At 40.8% G+C, this 17,993-nt stretch overlaps 1 protein-coding gene across 1 annotated transcript in view; it reads left to right on the top strand.

Annotated features, from left to right (window-relative positions):
* FNTB (farnesyltransferase, CAAX box, subunit beta) overlaps window positions 1–17,993 on the top strand; it is an 84,400-nt gene that overhangs the window by 40,383 nt on the left and 26,024 nt on the right. Inside the window, exons 5-7 of the mRNA XM_066272832.1 lie at window positions 8,162–8,308; window positions 8,412–8,495; window positions 13,415–13,501. Of these exons, the coding sequence (XP_066128929.1) occupies window positions 8,162–8,308; window positions 8,412–8,495; window positions 13,415–13,501 (318 nt within the window). The remainder of the gene's footprint in view (window positions 1–8,161; window positions 8,309–8,411; window positions 8,496–13,414; window positions 13,502–17,993) is intronic.

Here is a 17,993-nt window from a genome sequence, read left to right as displayed (position 1 = left end):
TGGCCTTTTATTTTGGCTCTAGTTCTGGTCTTTGAAAAAAGTCTTCATCATTAACTCTGAGAGACATGAATTTGCCAGAAATTACAGTACGCATTTGAATAGCTTCTGTGGGGAAGCATGTGCCAACCCAGTGAACAAAAATGCCTTTGCCTTTCATAAACACCTCCACAGAAGTCCCTCCTCACCAATGCCTGGGGGACAGGGTGGCTCTTGATGGCACCACATGTGCTACTGTCTTGTTGTGCAGATGCAATGACTCAACATTTTCTTATGATTAGAGATCTAAGCAACTAAGATTCTTTTCAAACTGCTGGTACAGATGGTGTTTCAGTGTGGTACCTCAGTTTTAGAAGCTCATCACAATTTATATTTTAAAGAAGAAGAGGGTCTGGCTGGGTAGCTCATTTGGTTAAAGCATTGTCCCAATACAGCAAGGTTGCAGGTTCGATCCCTGGTCAGGGCACATACAAGGATCAACTAATAACGCATAAATAAGTGGAACAACAAATCTGATGTTTTTCTCTCTCGCCCTCCTTTCCCCTCTCTCTCTCTATAATCAATAAATAAAAAAGTTTTAAAAAGGAAAAGAAACTGATCATTACTCCAGTCTTACGGATACCTGAGAGAGGAAAGGGCAGCCAGGAATTGGATCTAATGTCCTAGTTCTCAAAAAGCACGCCCTTTTGGCAGCAGCTTGAGTTCATCCATTCCCCCTGGGGCTCCTGAGGGAGAGGGGACCGGGAGGGAGGCCCCCGAGTCAGGTTTGTATTCCCATAGCACACAGGGGTAGCTGTCCCAGGATGCGTGGAGGCTAGCCTGTGTCCCTCCCTGGTCACAGTGCCCCTGCATGGGTCACATTGCCAGGTCAGAAGAACAGAACTCCACATTGTCTCATTCATTCTGTCTTAACAATAACCTCTCATTCTTGCCTTCCTGGGCAGAGTGTCTTGTGATGAATGCGGATAGGGAAGATAATAAAGAATTAGGCCATTAACCCTTGTGATATATGTGATACTTTCTGAGGGAGAGGAAAAACATGCATTGTCTTCCTCATCACGCTGCGGCTACAAGCCTAGTTGCTTCTAGTTCAAAATAGATTTGGATACAGTTCCTGCAGTAACAGGAATTTAACTGTCAAAATAAAGGCCCATGTGTTTTTGAAATACCAGTTGGGGGTTGTGGATTGTTTGGGAAGTTTCTCCCCCACACATGCACAATCAGGATGTTCCGTTGGGGAGTGGGAAAGAGCTGTAGGAGAGAAGAAGGAAATGGGATTGTGAGAGTGAAGTACAAACGCCCCCTAGAGGAGGACATAGATGGAGCTGAAGTGGGAAGATAGTGGAAAGGGGTCCCTGTGTCCCCATCGGCTGAGTTTTTTCTAGGTTGTTCACAGATAAGGCTTTTCTGAGGAAAAAAATGTCAGAGAAGCTTTTGTGGCATCTGATAGAAAGAGAGGACCCTTTGAAGGGCTTTTCACACTGAACAATTGGAGACAACCTACCGTAAATAGTTACAGTAGGGGATGCTTTTGAAGTTTATTTAAAGTTTAATGAAATTATGGTGCAGTGCATACAATGAAATACTATGCAGCCATTTAAACATTGAAAAGTAATGGATGCTAATTAGACTAATTGTGGTGATCATTTTGTAATATATACAGATAGCAAATTATTATGTTGTATACCTGAAGCTAATGTTATATATCAAATATACCTCAATAATAAAAAATTTATAAATAAAAGTGTGTATTTGTGTATAAAAAATGTATATGTGTGTGTATACATACACACACAAATGGTAGTTATTTCTGGATAGTGAGGTTAAAGGCGATATTTTTTCCTTTTTTTCTAAACATATTTGCATTTTCTAAAATTTCTATAATGAACCTTCATTGTTATATAGTTAAAGAACATTTTAAAATTAAAGGCTGATTTCAAGAAGAACTTGAGAGTGAATGGCTGAAGAATTTCTGCTTCATGGCTATCTCACAGGCTTTCCCGGTGCTTCTACAGAGCGTTGATTTAACAAACTTAAAGAATTACTTAGCCTGACCAGGCAGTGGCGCAGTGGATAGAATGTTGGACTGGGATGTGGAGGGCCCAGGTTCAAGATCCTGAAGTCACCAGCTTGAGCATGGGCTCATCTGGTTTGAGCAAAGCTCAACAGCTTGGACCCAAGGTCGCTGGCTCGAGCAAAGAGTCACTCGGTCTGCTGTAAACACCTCCCCCCTCCCCCCCGTCAAGGCACATATGAGAAATCAATCAATGGACAACTAAGGAACCGCAACAAAGAATTGATGTTTCTCATTTCTCTCCCTTCCTGTCTGTCTGTCCCTATCTATCCCTGTCTCTGACTCTCTCAGTCTCTCCCACAAGAAAAAATAAATAAATTAAAAAAAAAGAATAACTTAGACTTTCCTAGCAGGCAGTTAATTCTAGATGCTGATAATATTTGTTATGAGCAGAGCCTAGTAGCTCTGCACTATAAGGAAATAAGCAATTTTTAATAAGATACAGAGAAATCTTAATGATGTCTATGAAAATATGGGGATTTGTGATTTTAGAGTACCTGACATAGGATATTGCCTTTTTATTTATTTTGCCCAGGGAAAAGAAGTGCTTTGAATATGTGGGCAGGTTTTTTCTTCTTCATATAAATATTAAGGTGATCTATCTGCTGCATTTAGCTCTGGAATTTTATTTCCTGCTCTCCTTCCTCCCCACTCCCTCACCTAGTGTGTCACATGCACACACACACTTTCTTTCTCATTTTGTTCACATTTGTTTAGGGAACAAAATGACAAGCTGAGATCCCTCTGGTGGACAAAATCACTTTTGTCAGCTACTGTGCCTGCTGATTGAAGCCAGAAGGTTTTTACTGCTGATGTCAGACCTTTCGAGAATAGTGTATTCATAGGTAGGAATGTAGCTTGCCTCTCTTAAGAGATTGTATCCAGCCTGATCAGGTGATGGCACAGTGGATAGAACATCAGACTGGGACCCAGAGGACCCAGATTCTAAACCCTTAAGTTACCGACTTGAGTGAGGGTTTATCCCGCTTGAGCACGGGCTCACCAGCTTGAGCGCGGGGTCGCTGGCTTAAGTATGGGATTATAAACATGACCCTATGGTTACTGGCTTGAAGCCCAAGGCTGATGGCTTGAGTTCAAGGTCACTGCTGGCTTGAGCAAGGGGTCACTCACTCTGCTGTAGCGTTCCCTCCCCCCCATTAAGGCACATATGAGAAAGCAGTCAATGAACAACTAAGGAGCCGTAATGAAGAATTGATGCTTCTCATCTCTCTCCCTTCCTGCCTGTCTGCCCCTATCTATCTCTTTCTCTGTCTCTCGCTTAAAAAAAAAAAGAGTTGAAATTGTACCCACAAATACATATGTTTACCTAAAATAAATTAATATCATGGAACCAGACTAAGTACATTTTCTTTGTTAATGATGTTAGCACGGACGGAAGCATCCCTCAATGAGAATACCATGCGTTGTTTTTGAAATGCACGGGATAAAATGAGAACCGCAGGGAGACCTCCGCACTGTTGAGTTAGGTTTTTAGCTTCTGTAAGATCTAAAAACTGTCTTTAACTTAAAAATCACTTTAGAACTTTTCCACTTATAAAGTTTTTTCCAAAGATTAAATTTAAATTTCCATGTGTCAACATTTTATTATTTCCCTTACAAAAGGTTATTAGTAGTTCCTCCCCTGAATAACTCCTTAAATAGTTTTTTCTTTTAATTTTTAAATTTAAGCCTGACCTTTTGTGGCACGGTAGATAAAGTATCGACCTGGAACGCTGCCATCACAGGTTCGAAACCCTGGGCTTGCCCTGTCAGGGCACATATGGGAGTTGATGCTTCCTGCTCCTCCCCCTTCTCTCTCTCTCTCTCTCTCTCTCTTGCTTTACCTTTCTCTATCCTCTCTAAAATGAATAAAGTCTTAAAAGTTTTTAAGTATGATTTTTTGGGTTTTTTTTGTATTTTTCTGAAGCTGGAAACGGGGAGGCAGACAGACTCCCGCATGCGCCCGACTGGGATCCACCCAGCATGCCCACCAGGGGGCGATGCTCTGTCCATCTGGGGCATTGCTCTGTTGCAACCAGAGCCATTCTAGTGCCTGAGGCAGAGGCCATGGAGCCATCCTCAGCGCCCGGGCCAACTTTGCTCCAATGGAGCCTTGGCTGCAGGAGGGGAAGAGAAAGACAGAGAGGAAGGAGAGGGGGAGGGGTGGAGAAGCAGATGGGCACTTCTCCTGTGTGCCCTGGCCGGGAATCGAACCCAGGACTCCTGCATGCTAGGCCAACGCTCTACCACTGATCCAACCGGCCAGGGCAAGTATGATTTTTTTTAAAACCATTTAGTGAGGGTAAGTCATTTATCTTCTGGGCATTATTTATTTATTTACTTTGGCCAGCAGCACCTGGCATCTAGTGGGTGGAGGCCAGGGATGCTACTGAATATTTGCCCAGGACAGCCCCCACAGCCAAGAACTAGCTGGCCCAATATATTGACAGCACCAGGGTGGAGACACCCTGCTGTAAAATAACCAACTTCGACCTGACCACACATCCAAAACAGCAGTGACCCGAGGACAGCCACTGCTTGAGGAAGAGTCAGATCCCGTCACTCGATAGGCAGCCCTGGCCCTCCTGGAATCAACCAGTGAGCCTGTCTGGCTTTCTCCTGCTCGTTGCTATATCAGCCCAGGGAAGGAGTTGTCCTCTCCCTTGCAGTATTAAGCTGAAGCTGTTCTACAGTTTGAAATTTAAAGATTTAGTACTAGAAAAAGCTTGATGTCAACTCATTCATCTTGCCTTTGCATCTACTCCTGAGCCATTCTGCTCAAGGATGACCGTTCCTATTTCCAAAGCTATAATCTCTAACTTATTCCGGACCTTAAATCTATCTGTGGTAACCTATTCTGGTGCTGAAGTTTTTCTTACATCTAACCTAAAATCTTGCTATAGATTCGCTTCAGTTTTTGTTTATTTACCAGAAGGTTTGTATAATTACCTTTTGTATTTTGAGGTGTGTTGCTAGGTAGCTTTCTACTGTGGTTGCCCGTAATAGTAAGCCTTTTAATAATGTTTATATATAGCCGTTTTTACAACTTTAATCTGAACTTCCTGCTTGAGCCAGACACAGTTCTGACCCGTACTGTGTTTATTATGCTTTTAAATGGCATTTTTGTTATTGTTCACAACTCATGGACCCTATCCTCTGGTCCTTTTTCTACTGTATTCCTAGTCCTTCCCCATCTTATATTTATACCCTTTACTCTTCCCTCCTGCTGTCCCTAAGTATGTATATTGCCACTTGTACCTATTTCATTTGTTTTATTCTTCTGGGCTTCTGATTTGTTTTATATTAGTCTACTTTAATTCTCACAGCGGACTGCTTATTTGTATTATCACTGTGCATGCTGTTGAGTTCTTCATTCAAACTGGTGGCAATGATATCCAGAATCAACCATATTAGGTCAGCCCTCATCTATCACCTGACAGTCTGAGTAAACTCCTTATAAGGTTGACAGTAAATCTTTCATTCTCTTGCTTTGAACTTGATCCTCTTACAAGTTTTACATACTCTTTAATAGTTGAATGATAGAGCAGTGGTGTCCAATAGAACAGTGGTCCCCAACCTTTTTTGGGCCATGGACCGGTTTAATGTCAGAAAATATTTTCATGGACCGGCCTTTAGGGTGGGATGGATAAATGTATCACGTGACCGAGGCAAGCGTCAAGATTGAGTCTTAGACGGATGTAACAGAGGGAATCTGGTCATTTTTAAAAAATAAAACATCGTTCAGACTTAAATATAAATAAAGCAGAAATAATGTAAGTTATTTATTCTTTCTCTGCAGAACGGTACCAAATGGCCCACGGCCCCGGGGGTTGGGGACCACTGCTAGAACTTTCTATGATAACGGAAATATTCTGGGGTTTTTTTGTGGTAGCCACTGGTGACATATAGCTGTTGCAGTGTGGCTTGTGTGACCAAGGAGCTAATTGCCCAGCAAAAATTTGCATTGCTCATACTTTGTGTGTATCCAAATCACCTGGGAATTTGATAAAACTACAGAGGCCCAGGCTCTCTGCTTCAGCAACCTGTGTCTGTGTGCTCTTAGCGAGCTCTCCAATGACCCTGGTACACACGCTTTGGGTTTGAAAATCCCCAATCTCGGAGAGAGTTTCCCACTTCGTTGGTAATTGTCATGTGATCTAGAATGAAATGCCTTGCTGACTTGAAAGAAAATTGATCCACGAGATCTTTTAGTCATATGACTAAGTGAATATTTTATGAATACTTGTTTTTTACAAAATGTTAGTTGGTAAATTTCTGGTCTCTAAGGTAAGTTTTACTCCCCCTTTTGATAGAGTGAAGTGTTAATCACCCTTTAGTTTTCAGAATTGCCTACAATTCTGCTGATGACAGCTGTTAGCTTCATGGTCAGTTTGTCAGTTCCTTAAGGTGCAAGCCTCTGGATCAGAATGTTCCATTATGTGGAAGTGTCCAAGAGTCAAGAAAAGGCCAACCCCGGTGCCCCTGCATAGCCCCACGACAGACGCGGCGTGTCTGCTGATGGCGGCTGGTGTGGAGGGCTGATTTAGAGGTGTCTGGTACATTCCGATCCCAGCTCATTCCAGACTTTAGGCTACAAGGTCATGAGGGTTGCCTTTGGCATGGTTCTATCTTTAGGAGCTGGGAAAGGGATAACTAAGTGACTCTTTTTTTTTTCTTTCCTCTTCAATGTGCTAAGTTTTATATCAGCTAAAATCTTGTGACCTAGGACACTTTTCATACACTAGTGCAGCCAGCTTTTGTAAGGACAAGTGTTTATTAGCTATTTGTTTCTGGGAAATGCGATAAAAAATCAAGGATGGTTTGGGAAATATGTGAGGAACAAATTCATTTCCCCTATGAAAAGTAATTGCTATTAAACACAAGACTGTTTTCCTCCTCTGATTTTCATCTTCAGTTTCAATCCTAGTTTCTTACAGTAAAATTTTAGGTGCGAGTAGAATTTAATGGGTGCTGTTTTTGACCCGTGACCATTTCGGGACTCCAATAGCAAGTCAGGAGCATTCTCTATTGCCATCCCTGCCCTGATAATGGGAGATCTGAAATCAAGTGTGCTGTGGGAACGCACTAATAAACTGAGTCTTAGTGGAGATTACCTCGGCTCTCTGCGGTCTCGCTGGCAGCCATAGATAAGGAAGAATGGCCCAGGAGAGGGAGGCTGCCTGAGCATTAGGAGGACACAGATTTGTAGTTTGTTCTCCTAAGTGGAGGTCCGTCCTCATAGGAAGCCTGTGATCCCAGCTGAGTCGTGGAGAAACAACTTGATAGCCAGGACTTTCCTTTCTGGTGAACTTCAGAGGACGCTGGTTGGATAGGGGCTTTTTTGGTTTCACCTGAAGCAAGATTATAACTTTCTGGCAAACTGATGCCAGTTTGGGGGTGGGGGCTTGGGGACCAGCCCTCACTGATCGGTTTCTCTCAGTGAGGGAACTGGAGCTTCTGTGGATTAGCGTGGAGAACAATTCTTGAGCCCACAGACTGGGATGCATTCTGTGCCATGAGTCAGCAATGCTTAAGATTTCACAGTTGAGGTGAGCGTGGTTCTCCTAACCGTGGACGCAGACTCTATGAAAGCTTGTTTCTTGTCAGTTAAAGAAATAAAAAATCAGTTAAAGAAGTAAAAAAAATAAAACCCATTGGGGGCTTAGGTGGCAATGGGAATGGGAAGGCATCTCTTTAAATGTGCTTGGTAGACCCAGGTGATGGATCGAGAGCCAGGTGGGTAGGAGGAAGAGAAACAGTTGAGCGCCAGAATGAACAGTATGGAGAGGATTTGGTCAAGAAGCACGACAGTTCCCCCAGCTCTGCGAAAGGCTGTTTCTGCCCGGCCTTCTGTTCTCGCCTCAGGACTAGGCGAATGCTTCAGTACAACACTCCCGTGGGAGGGCATACAATGCTGATGATAGCAGGGTGTAGAGAGGGGTTAACTATTTTTAATATATAGTCAGTAGGTGGGAGGAGAGCTTTCTCTCGGGGGCAAAGGGGAACATTTGGAAAGGCATGGACTCGGGTGGAATTTGTGTTTTGAAATGAACGCTCTCTGACTGCTTTTCCCTTTGGCTGTGTACCTAGTGTGTGTCGATTCCTGGAGCTGTGTCAGAGCCCAGACGGTGGCTTTGGAGGGGGCCCTGGCCAGTACCCACACTTGGCACCCACGTATGCGGCAGTCAATGCACTGTGCATCATTGGCACCGAGGAGGCCTATGACGTCATTAACAGGTACAGCCAAAGCCAGCAGTGACGGAAACGCAGAAGGGCCCCCTGCCTGGTGCCACCGCACTGACCGTCGCCGTCTCCTGCCTCTCTCCCATTCGTTTCTCAGAGAGAAGCTCCTGCAGTATTTGTATTCTCTGAAGCAACCTGATGGCTCTTTCCTCATGCATGTGGGAGGTGAGGTGGACGTGAGGTGAGTGGGGTTTCTCCTCAGGCTGCTGCTGCGCCAGTAGGTTCTAGAGCTCACGTGCCATTAGAGATGCCAACCCCAAGGAACAACATGGTAGAGCTGCTGCCTTGTCACAGAATGACACGCAGAATGACGTGTTGGTGACACAGCATCACAAGCGTTGCAGAGACGATACCGATGTCCTCAGTGCAAAGACCACTTGATTCCTTTCATGTGAATATCAAAATATAAGTAAGACAGAAACAAAATCAACTGCTCTTGTTTTAAAAGTTAAAAAATACATTTATTTGCTATAAAATGATATACTGTATCATAGTATGTAATAACCATGCAGTGTCATATACTCTTTCATCTTTCTGGAATAGGAAGGGAGAAGAAAGCCCAGTAGCAACTTAGTAAATGCTTTCTGAAAGGACTTGATGAAATCATGACGGTGCTCAGCACCTGTGTGAGAGTGGCTTTGGGAGGTGCAGGCACCCTTCAGGCAGGTGGGGTGCAGTGACATAGACGTGCATTAACTGATTGGAACTCGCTGGCACAACATTTATTTAACTCAAGAGGTGTCTGATGGACCTAGCACGTAGCTTACTCACCTGGTAGATGATTGCTTATGAAGCATAGGACTCATTGAATAAGCCATTTCTCTATGGCAGTGGATCGTTGAGATTTTATACCAAATTCTTATTACTTCATCTGAGAAACACATTTTTATGAGGTTTCTCTATCAAACCCATCTTACTGCCTACTTGTAAATGTGTTTGCTTCTACATGAGTTAGTTAATATGCTGGCTTCACCATTTGTTTGAAAGTCTAGGGCAGTGGTTCTCAAACTTTTTCAAGTTGGGGTGCATTTAAAATTCTACAAATAATTGTAGGCACACTATATATAAATTTCTGAGAAATATGTTATAACAATTAAGTCAAATATTAAAGAAAAAATATAAAGTCCAAGCATGTTTTTTTGGTAATTAAATGAAATAAATACGACAAAATTAAATTTATTCTGACATTAAAAAACATTTTTATGTTACATTTTTTAGAGTTATGCTTTTTAGAATTTGTAAAAAAGAGCGGGTACAAAATAAAAAAAACAACAAAAAAGTTATCTTTTTTTATATATAGATATATTCTTAGTAAGATTTATTAAATTTGGTGGGTCCCAGCCCAAATATTTTTTTTTCATTCTTGTGTTTATGAGAAACATGAGCCTGATGTGTCCTACCGATTTCTTCAATGTTTGGGCATATATTTGAAAGGCAAACTCATTTCCTTGTCAATACATTGAAGAATTCCTCTCTTTTTACTCTTAATTGTGTTGAGTGCAGAAAACCCTCACCATACATATCATCTTAACTTTACACCAAAGGATAGAAGAAACTTGCCTCCAGTCTTTCCAGGGAACATGGGGGGTAGTGTAAACAATCCAGCACCACAGCTTAACAGCCTTTTGCAACCTAATCAGGCAAGTGAGGTGGGGGGTTGAGCAGACTGTCAGTTTACAGCCAATTCCCCACACCTCTGTCCCCCAAAAATCTAAACTCCAAAAACCTTGTTGATTTTTTGGTCTCCAACAGGCACGTATTTCTCTGGAATACCATAGGGCACGCCTGGAAATCTTCTAGGGCACACCAGTGCACCCCGGCGCACACTTTGAGAACCACTGGTCTAGGGGAAGGAAAAATGACAGCTGTTGATCTTAAAATACAGTACAGCACAGATACAGGTAGGCAGCCGGGCAGCCTTTAGGAAAGGATTTTCTTTTACCGGTAACCTATCTGTTCAGACTGAAAAATTAGTTCAGGTGTCTACCGGAAAAACTGTTTCTCCACTCATGACTCTTCTGACACCACGGGTGTGTGTTTTTCTTTCACATTAAACAATTCTGACACTACCTACCCAGCATTAGGACAGGCTAAGGGCTCAGTCCCACAAGACTGCCCCCACTTCAAATGCCACTCACGAGGAGTGTCCCCAGGTTATCCACACTCCTGCATGACTTGGCTATAATTGGGGGTTCCCATGATGCCCTCCTTGGGTTCAGTGATTTGCTGGAATGGCTCACAGAACTCAGGGAAACACTTTACCATTACTGTTTCATTCTAAAGGGTATTATAAAGGATACAAATTAACAGCCAGATGAAGAGGTATATAGGGCAAGTCTGAAGGTTCCGGAGCACAAGACTTCTGTCCCCATGAAGTTGGAGTGCGTCACACACACCCATACCTGGCACATGGATGCATTCACCAACCCAGAAGCTCCCCGAACCCATGCATGTAGGGTTTTTATGGGGGTTCCATTATGTAGGCGTGACTGATGAAATCATTGGTCATTGGTGGTTAACCCAGTCTCCAGCCCCTTTCCTCTGGAGAGTGGGCCGAACGTTCTGACCTTCTTGTCACATAGTCCTGCCCCTGGCAACCAGCCCCCACCTTCTAGGAGGCTGCAGGTCTGGCTGAATGGGAACTGTTATAAATAAAAGACTGTCCTGTCACACCTATAACTCAAACTATTTCAAGGGTTTTAGAAGCTCTGTGCCAGGAACTGGGGAAAAGACCAAATATATATTTAATATCTGACAGTATCTCAGTATCTATTGTTAAATGATAAACTGAAGCACATTCAAAATTATAAGAGTTTGACCAAAAATTGATTTGAATTTGGCAGCACCCAACCTAGCAGAGCTAGGAGCTCAAAGGAGCTATATAAATTGAGAGACTTTTATAGGCAGAAGGAACAAGAAAGGTATACTAGGCAAAAAGCAGGTTTGTTATTGCAAGGTTACTTTCCTTTAGAGCATGGCAGGATTTTATCAGGCAGATTACCTAACTAGTGATTCCTGACTGACGGGTTTAAGATTCTATTTCTGGTAGAGCCAAAACTGTAAGTTTAGCATCAGTGACTCCATTTTGGGCCTCTTATTTTTAACATTGTATAGGCCAACAAAGCCAATATAACTATTGAGTAAAAGCAATACAGTATTGTGTTGCTGCTTCTTAAGGAAAAAGTTAAAAGATTTTTTTTCTTCTTCAAGGTCACACTACATTTTCATTCCTGTTCTCTAGATATTCCAAACAAACATGTTAGTCTTGAAATTTAGCTTTTTTAAAACTTCCTGAGATGGTAGGCAAAAGCCAACAAACCCTGGCAATACCACTTTGCATTTTATCACATACCTATCTGACGGAGCCTAGAGTGTTCGAGAAAGAAGTTCAGTGTCACTGAAGCATGGAGGGCCTGTGGGCAGTGGAGAATTGGGGCTGGAAGGACCAGTGGGAAACAGGTGAGAGGCCCTGAAGTTTATTTTATTTTAAGGGCAGTGGGAAACCACTGACAAGTTCTAAGTAGGGGTAATGTGATTGGACTGGATATGATGTGTTCTGTATATTATTGATTCCCTCGTTGCAATGAACAGATTGTAGTATTTTAGTAAAAGTCTCCTGGTTCCAGGGCTGGAGGGAGGAAGACCAGACAGGAGACTGATCCAGGTAATGGTGGCTTGGATTTGGGTGATAGCAGTGTGGACGGAGAGCACTGGCCAAATGTGGGAGATGTGGTGACTGGATGGAGGGAGAGAGGAAGAGGCTGCACCAAAAAGATGTATATTGTTCCCTTTCTGTCTGAATGTGAGATCTAGGACTAGTTAGTGGCTTCTGGCATCACATCTCAGTTCTTCCATTTATGAGAAGCAAACTGCATTGTTGGCTGCCTCCCAATCAGAGGTTACATTAGGATTCAAGAGCAAATACTTTTGAACCCTGTTGAGAGGCTCAAGACCTGAAGGAAATTAGATCAGACCTTCGAAGTTAGCTTTTGGTAGATGATAAACATTTGGCACACAGGACTCTAGCATGCTTCTGATGCCTGCTGGCACACCTCAGCCTCTGCCGTGCCTGTGGCCAGCGTGAGCAGGCTGATAAAAATGCTAGTAGGATAAGGATGCTTGCAGCTTGTGCAGAGATTTCTTTGGAATACCTCAGTAAGTTGGACTTCGTATTCTGAATAATATGGAAACTAGACCCTTCTCATTCTTCCCCTTTATAATTTCTTAGAGGCCTGGGAAAAGGGGTTTGTAAGCAGATTTAGAATTTTTGTCTTCAACATAAAATAGAGCTGAGATGCTGGCTGTTTGAAAAGACTGTATAGAAGGGAAGAAAAGACCATCTGTAGACGTGTTCCATAATAGAGGGTGAAGCTAAAACAAATGTGTCCTGAGAAGAATTAGGGCTGGCAGAATTCTTCCCAATCAAGTAAGACAACATTAAAATTCTTTTTAAAAAGTGCTCTTTTTTTTTTATTTAAAAGCGTTTGTGTACATGTGTGTGTGTTCAAGTGAGGTGCTTGAAATCAAAGGATTTTTTCTCCCTCTAAGGCCTAAGGGAAGAATGAATGGACTCATCTATTCTTCTCTGAGCTAAGCAGCCATGAAGGTCTGGTGGCCTGCTTTGCAATGTGTTTATTACAGAAAAAAATATAGTTAAGCTTTAACGTGTCTATGCCAAAAACAGAAATTCTGGATCTAAAACAGTACTGACATCTGACGGAGTGAGCATCCCAGAAATACCTGAATGACACCCTGGAATTTTGGGAGACATGATGGGTCTTTGAAAGAAGAGTTAAATTCACTTTTGATATGACTTGCTATGGCTGTTATTTCCTCTGATGTAGATTTGACCATGTGGAGGTAGGGAGAATAGAATGTCATGTTCTTTCACTGAAGCCGTGCTGTGAGCAACTCTATCCAAATAGAATGTCAAACCTCTCAGTTGGAGACCCAGGAGGACTGACCCTGTGCCAAGAGGGAGGACAGGAGGTGATTACAGCTTACTAGGCAAAGAGCGCAATCTGCTCACAAAGCTCAGTGAGCCTTATTTAGGCTCTTCCCTAAAGCTTAACACTTTCCCCTCTATTTCTGTCCTTCTAGAAGTGCGTACTGTGCCACCTCGGTAGCTTCCCTGACCAACATCATCACTCCAGACCTCTTTGAGGGCACTGCTGAATGGATAGCAAGGTGAGAGAAGCTGGGATTTGTCCTGGCCTCTTAGACAGCAGGTGGTCAAAGACTTCTGAAAAATAAAGAAAATGAAAAAAGACTGGAAGGGAAAATAAAATTACAAGAGATGTATTAAGACTGTAGAATTGTGTGTTTCAAAATTACTTTAAAAGTTTTCTTTCTCCCAAACTTTCTTTAATGTTGTATTACAGTTTAAATTGGCAAGGATCGAAACTTGGTTAGTCAGTAATGGTAGGAGTCTAAATGGATTTAACCACTTTGGAGAGCAATTTGGTAATATCTCAAAGGAGCTCTTGCTGATGACCCAATAATTCCATCCTGCAGAAACTCTCGCACAGATACATGAAAGAGACAATTGTAGGACTTGTTTATAATAACAAAAAGCTGGAAACAGGCTAAATGTTCATAAGCATGAGATGGATGAGTAAGTTTTGTTATAGACACACTGGAATATAATATAGCCATTAAATGAATGAACGAGAGCTGCATGTATCAATATGGACAAATCTCAAAAACAATGTTGAGTAAAAAAAGGAGATGTTAAAACATACCAATCAGCATATATATTTAAAAGTTAAAAATATTCAAAAACAATTCTGTATCGGTAATGGGAAGAATCACATGCAATAATATAAAAACATGCATGGGAAAGATAAACACCAAATTCAGTATGGTAGTTACATCTGAGGAGACAGCAAAGGCAATGTGATCAGGGGAGGGCTACACATCTCCACGGAAGACTTCAACTGTATCTATAATTGTCTATTTATTTAAAATATATTTTTAAAAACTCTGAAATGGCCGTGGCTGGTGGTGCAGTGGATAGAGAATCTTCCTGGAGTGCTGAGGTAGCGGGTTGGATTCCAGGGTTGCCACTCAAGCCAGGGGTCTCCTGCTGGAGCACGCTGGCTTGATCCCAAGGTTGCAAGTTTGAGCCCTGGTTAGGGCACATTTGAGAAGCAGTCAATGGCTGCACAACTAAGTGGAACAACAAGTTGATGCTTCTCTCTGTTTCTCCTTCCCCTCTTCCTCTCTCTCTGTCTTAAAAAACAAAAAACCCTGAAATGTGCATGGTTAAATTAAAGGTAATTTTTAGGTACATGTATGTTCTATGTATTATTTCCTATACTTTCCTGGATGCTTCCAATATTTCATCATAAAAAAAAAAAAAGAAAACAAACGGTATTGTAGATCATATGTATATGAAGGAAAGATATTCAGAGTGTATTATTATATTTTGTATTTTTATTTCCATCAAAGTAGTACTTATTACTATGAAAATATAATTTACAGAGAAACCAGATGATAACTATGATCATATTTACTTTTTTGTATCTTCTTAGAATTAATCATTACTGTACCTCTTTTTTTTTTTTTTTTTTTTTTTAATAATTTTATTTTTTTAATGGGGTGACATCAATAAATCAGGATACATATATTCAAAGATAACAAGTCCAGGTTATCTTGTCGTTCAATTATGTTGCATACCCACCACCCAAAGTCAGATTGTCCTCTGTCACCTTCTATCTTGTTTTCTTTGTGCCCCTCCCACCCCCTATCCCTCTCCCATTCCCCCCTCCCCCCCATAACCACCACACTCTTATCAATGTCTCTTAGTTTCACTATTATGTCCCACCTACGTATGGAATAATACAGTTCCTGTTTTTTTCTGATTTACTTATTTCGCTTCGTATCATGTTATCAAGATCCCACCATTTTGCTGTAAATGTTCCGATGTCATCATTTCTTATGGCTGAGTAGTATTCCATAGTGTATATGTGCCACATCTTCTTTATCCAGTCATCTATTGATGGGCTTTTTGGTTGTTTCCATGTCCTGGCCACTGTGAACAATGCTGCAATAAACATGGGGCTGCATGTGTCTTTACGTATCAATGTTTCTGAGTTTTGGGGATATATACCCAGTAGAGGGATTGCTGGGTCATAAGGTAGTTCTATTTTCAGTTTTTTGAGGAACCACCATACTTTCTTCCATAATGGTTGTACTACTTTACATTCCCACCAACAGTGTATGAGGGTTCCTTTTTCTCCACAGCCTCTCCAACATTTGCTATTACCTGACTTGCTAATAACAGCTAATCGAACAGGTGTGAGGTGGTATCTCATTGCCGTTTTGATTTGCATTTCTCTAATAGCTAAAGAAGATGAGCATCTTTTCATATATCTGTTGGCCATTTGTATTTCTTCCTGGGAGAAGTGTCTATTCATATCCTCTTCCCATTTTTTTATTGGATTGTTTGTTTGTTTGTTGTTGAGTTTTATGAGTTCTTTGTATATTTTGGATATTAGGCCCTTATCTGAGCTGTTGTTTGAAAATATCATTTCCCATTTAGTTGGCTTTCTGTTTATTTTGTTATCAGTTTCCCTTGCTGAGCAAAAACTTCTTAGTCTGATGTAGTCCCATTCATTAATTTTTGCCTTCACTTCTCTTGCCATTGGAGTCAAATTCATAAAATGCTCTTTAAAACCCAGGTCCATGAGTTGAGTACCTATGTCTTCTTCTATGTACTTAATTGTTTCAGGTCTTATGTTTAGATCTTTGATCCATTTTGAGTTAATTTTTGTACAGGGGGAGAGACTGTAGTCCAGTTTCATTCTTTTGCATGTGGCTTTCCAGTTTTCCCAGCACCATTTATTGAAGAGGCTTTCTTTTCTCCATTGTGTGTTGTTGGCCCCTTTATCAAAAATTATTTGACTATATATATGTGGTTTTATTTCTGGACTTTCTATTCTGTTCCATTGGTCTGAGTGTCTATTTTTCTGCCAATACCATGCTGTTTTGATTGTCGTGGCCCTATAATAGAGTTTGAAGTCAGGTATTGTTATGCCCCCAGCTTCATTCTTTTTCTTTAGGATTGCTTTGGCTATTCGGGGTTTTTTATAGTTCCATATAAATCTGATGATTTTTTGCTCTATTTCTTTAAAAAATGTCATTGGAATTTTGATGGGAATTGCATTAAATTTGTATATTGCTTTGGGTAATATAGCCATCTTGATTATATTTATTCTTCCTAGCCAAGAACAAGGTATATTCTTCCATCTCATTATATCTTTTTCGATTTCCCTTAACAATGGTTTATAGTTTTCATTATATAAGTCCTTTACATTCTTTGTTATGTTTATTCCTAAGTATTTTATTTTTTTTGTTGCAATCGTGAAGGGGATATTCTTTTGAGTTCCTTCAGTTGTTTCATTGTTGGCATATAGAAAGGCTATTGACTTCTGTATGTTAATTTTGTATCCTGCGACCTTACTGTATTGGCTTATTGTTTCTAGTAGTCTTTTTGTGGATTCTTTGGGGTTTTCGATGTATAGGATCATATCATCTGCAAAAAGTGATACCTTTACTTCTTCTTTTCCGATATGGATGCCTTTTATTTCTTTGTCTTGTCTGATTGCTCTGGCTAGAACCTCTAGTACCACATTAAATAAGAGTGGAGAGAGTGGACAACCCTGTCTTGTTCCTGATTTAAGGGGGAAAGCCTTCAGTTTAGTGCCATTTAATATGATGTTAGCTGATGGTTTATCATATATGGCCTTTATCATGTTGAGATATTTTCCTTCTATACCCATTTTGTTGAGAGTCTTAAACATAAAATTGTGTTGTATTTTATCGAAAGCCTTTTCTGCGTCTATTGATAAGATCATGTGGTTTTTGTTCTTTGTTTTGTTGATATGGTGTATTACATTAACCGTTTTACGTATGTTGAACCATCCTTGAGATTCTGGGATGAATCCCACTTGATCATGATGTATTATTTTTTTAATATGTTGTTGTATTCGATTTGCTAGTATTTTGTTTAGTATTTTAGCATCTGTATTCATTAGAGATATTGGTCTGTAGTTTTCTTTTTTTGTGCCATCCTTGCCTGGTTTTGGGATGAGGGTTATGTTGGCCTCATAAAATGTGTTTGGAAGTATTGCTTCTTCTTCAATTTTTTGGAAGACTTTGAGTAGAATAGGAACCAAGTCTTCCTTGAATGTTTGATAAAATTCGCTGGTATAGCCGTCAGGGCCTGGACTTTTATTTTTGGGGAGGTTTTTAATGGTTTTTTCTATTTCTTCTCTACTGATAGGTCTGTTTAGGCTTTCTGCTTCTTCTTGACTCAGTCTAGGAAGGTTGTATTGTTCTAGGAATTTATCCATTTCTTCTAGGTTGTTGAATTTAGTGGCATAAAGTTTTTCATAGTATTCTACAATAATTCTTTGTATATCTACGGTGTCCGTGGTGATTTCTCCTCTTTCATTTTGTATTTTGTTTATATGAGTTCTTTCTCTTTTTTCCTTGGTAAGTCTTGCCAAGGGTTTGTCAATTTTGTTGATCTTTTCAAAGAACCAGCTCCTTGTTCTATTAATTTTTTCTATAGTTTTTCTGTTCTCTAATTCATTTATTTCTGCTCTGATTTTTATTATCTCCTTTCTTCGGCTGGTTTTGGGTTGTCTTTGTTCTTCTTTTTCTAGTTCCTTAA

This window comes from Saccopteryx bilineata, chromosome 4 (assembly GCF_036850765.1).
Source record: "Saccopteryx bilineata isolate mSacBil1 chromosome 4, mSacBil1_pri_phased_curated, whole genome shotgun sequence".
Classification (NCBI taxonomy): domain Eukaryota; kingdom Metazoa; phylum Chordata; class Mammalia; order Chiroptera; family Emballonuridae; genus Saccopteryx; species Saccopteryx bilineata.
The sequence above is the reverse complement of the archived record's forward strand: the minus strand, read 5'-3'. Positions and strand labels throughout refer to the sequence as shown.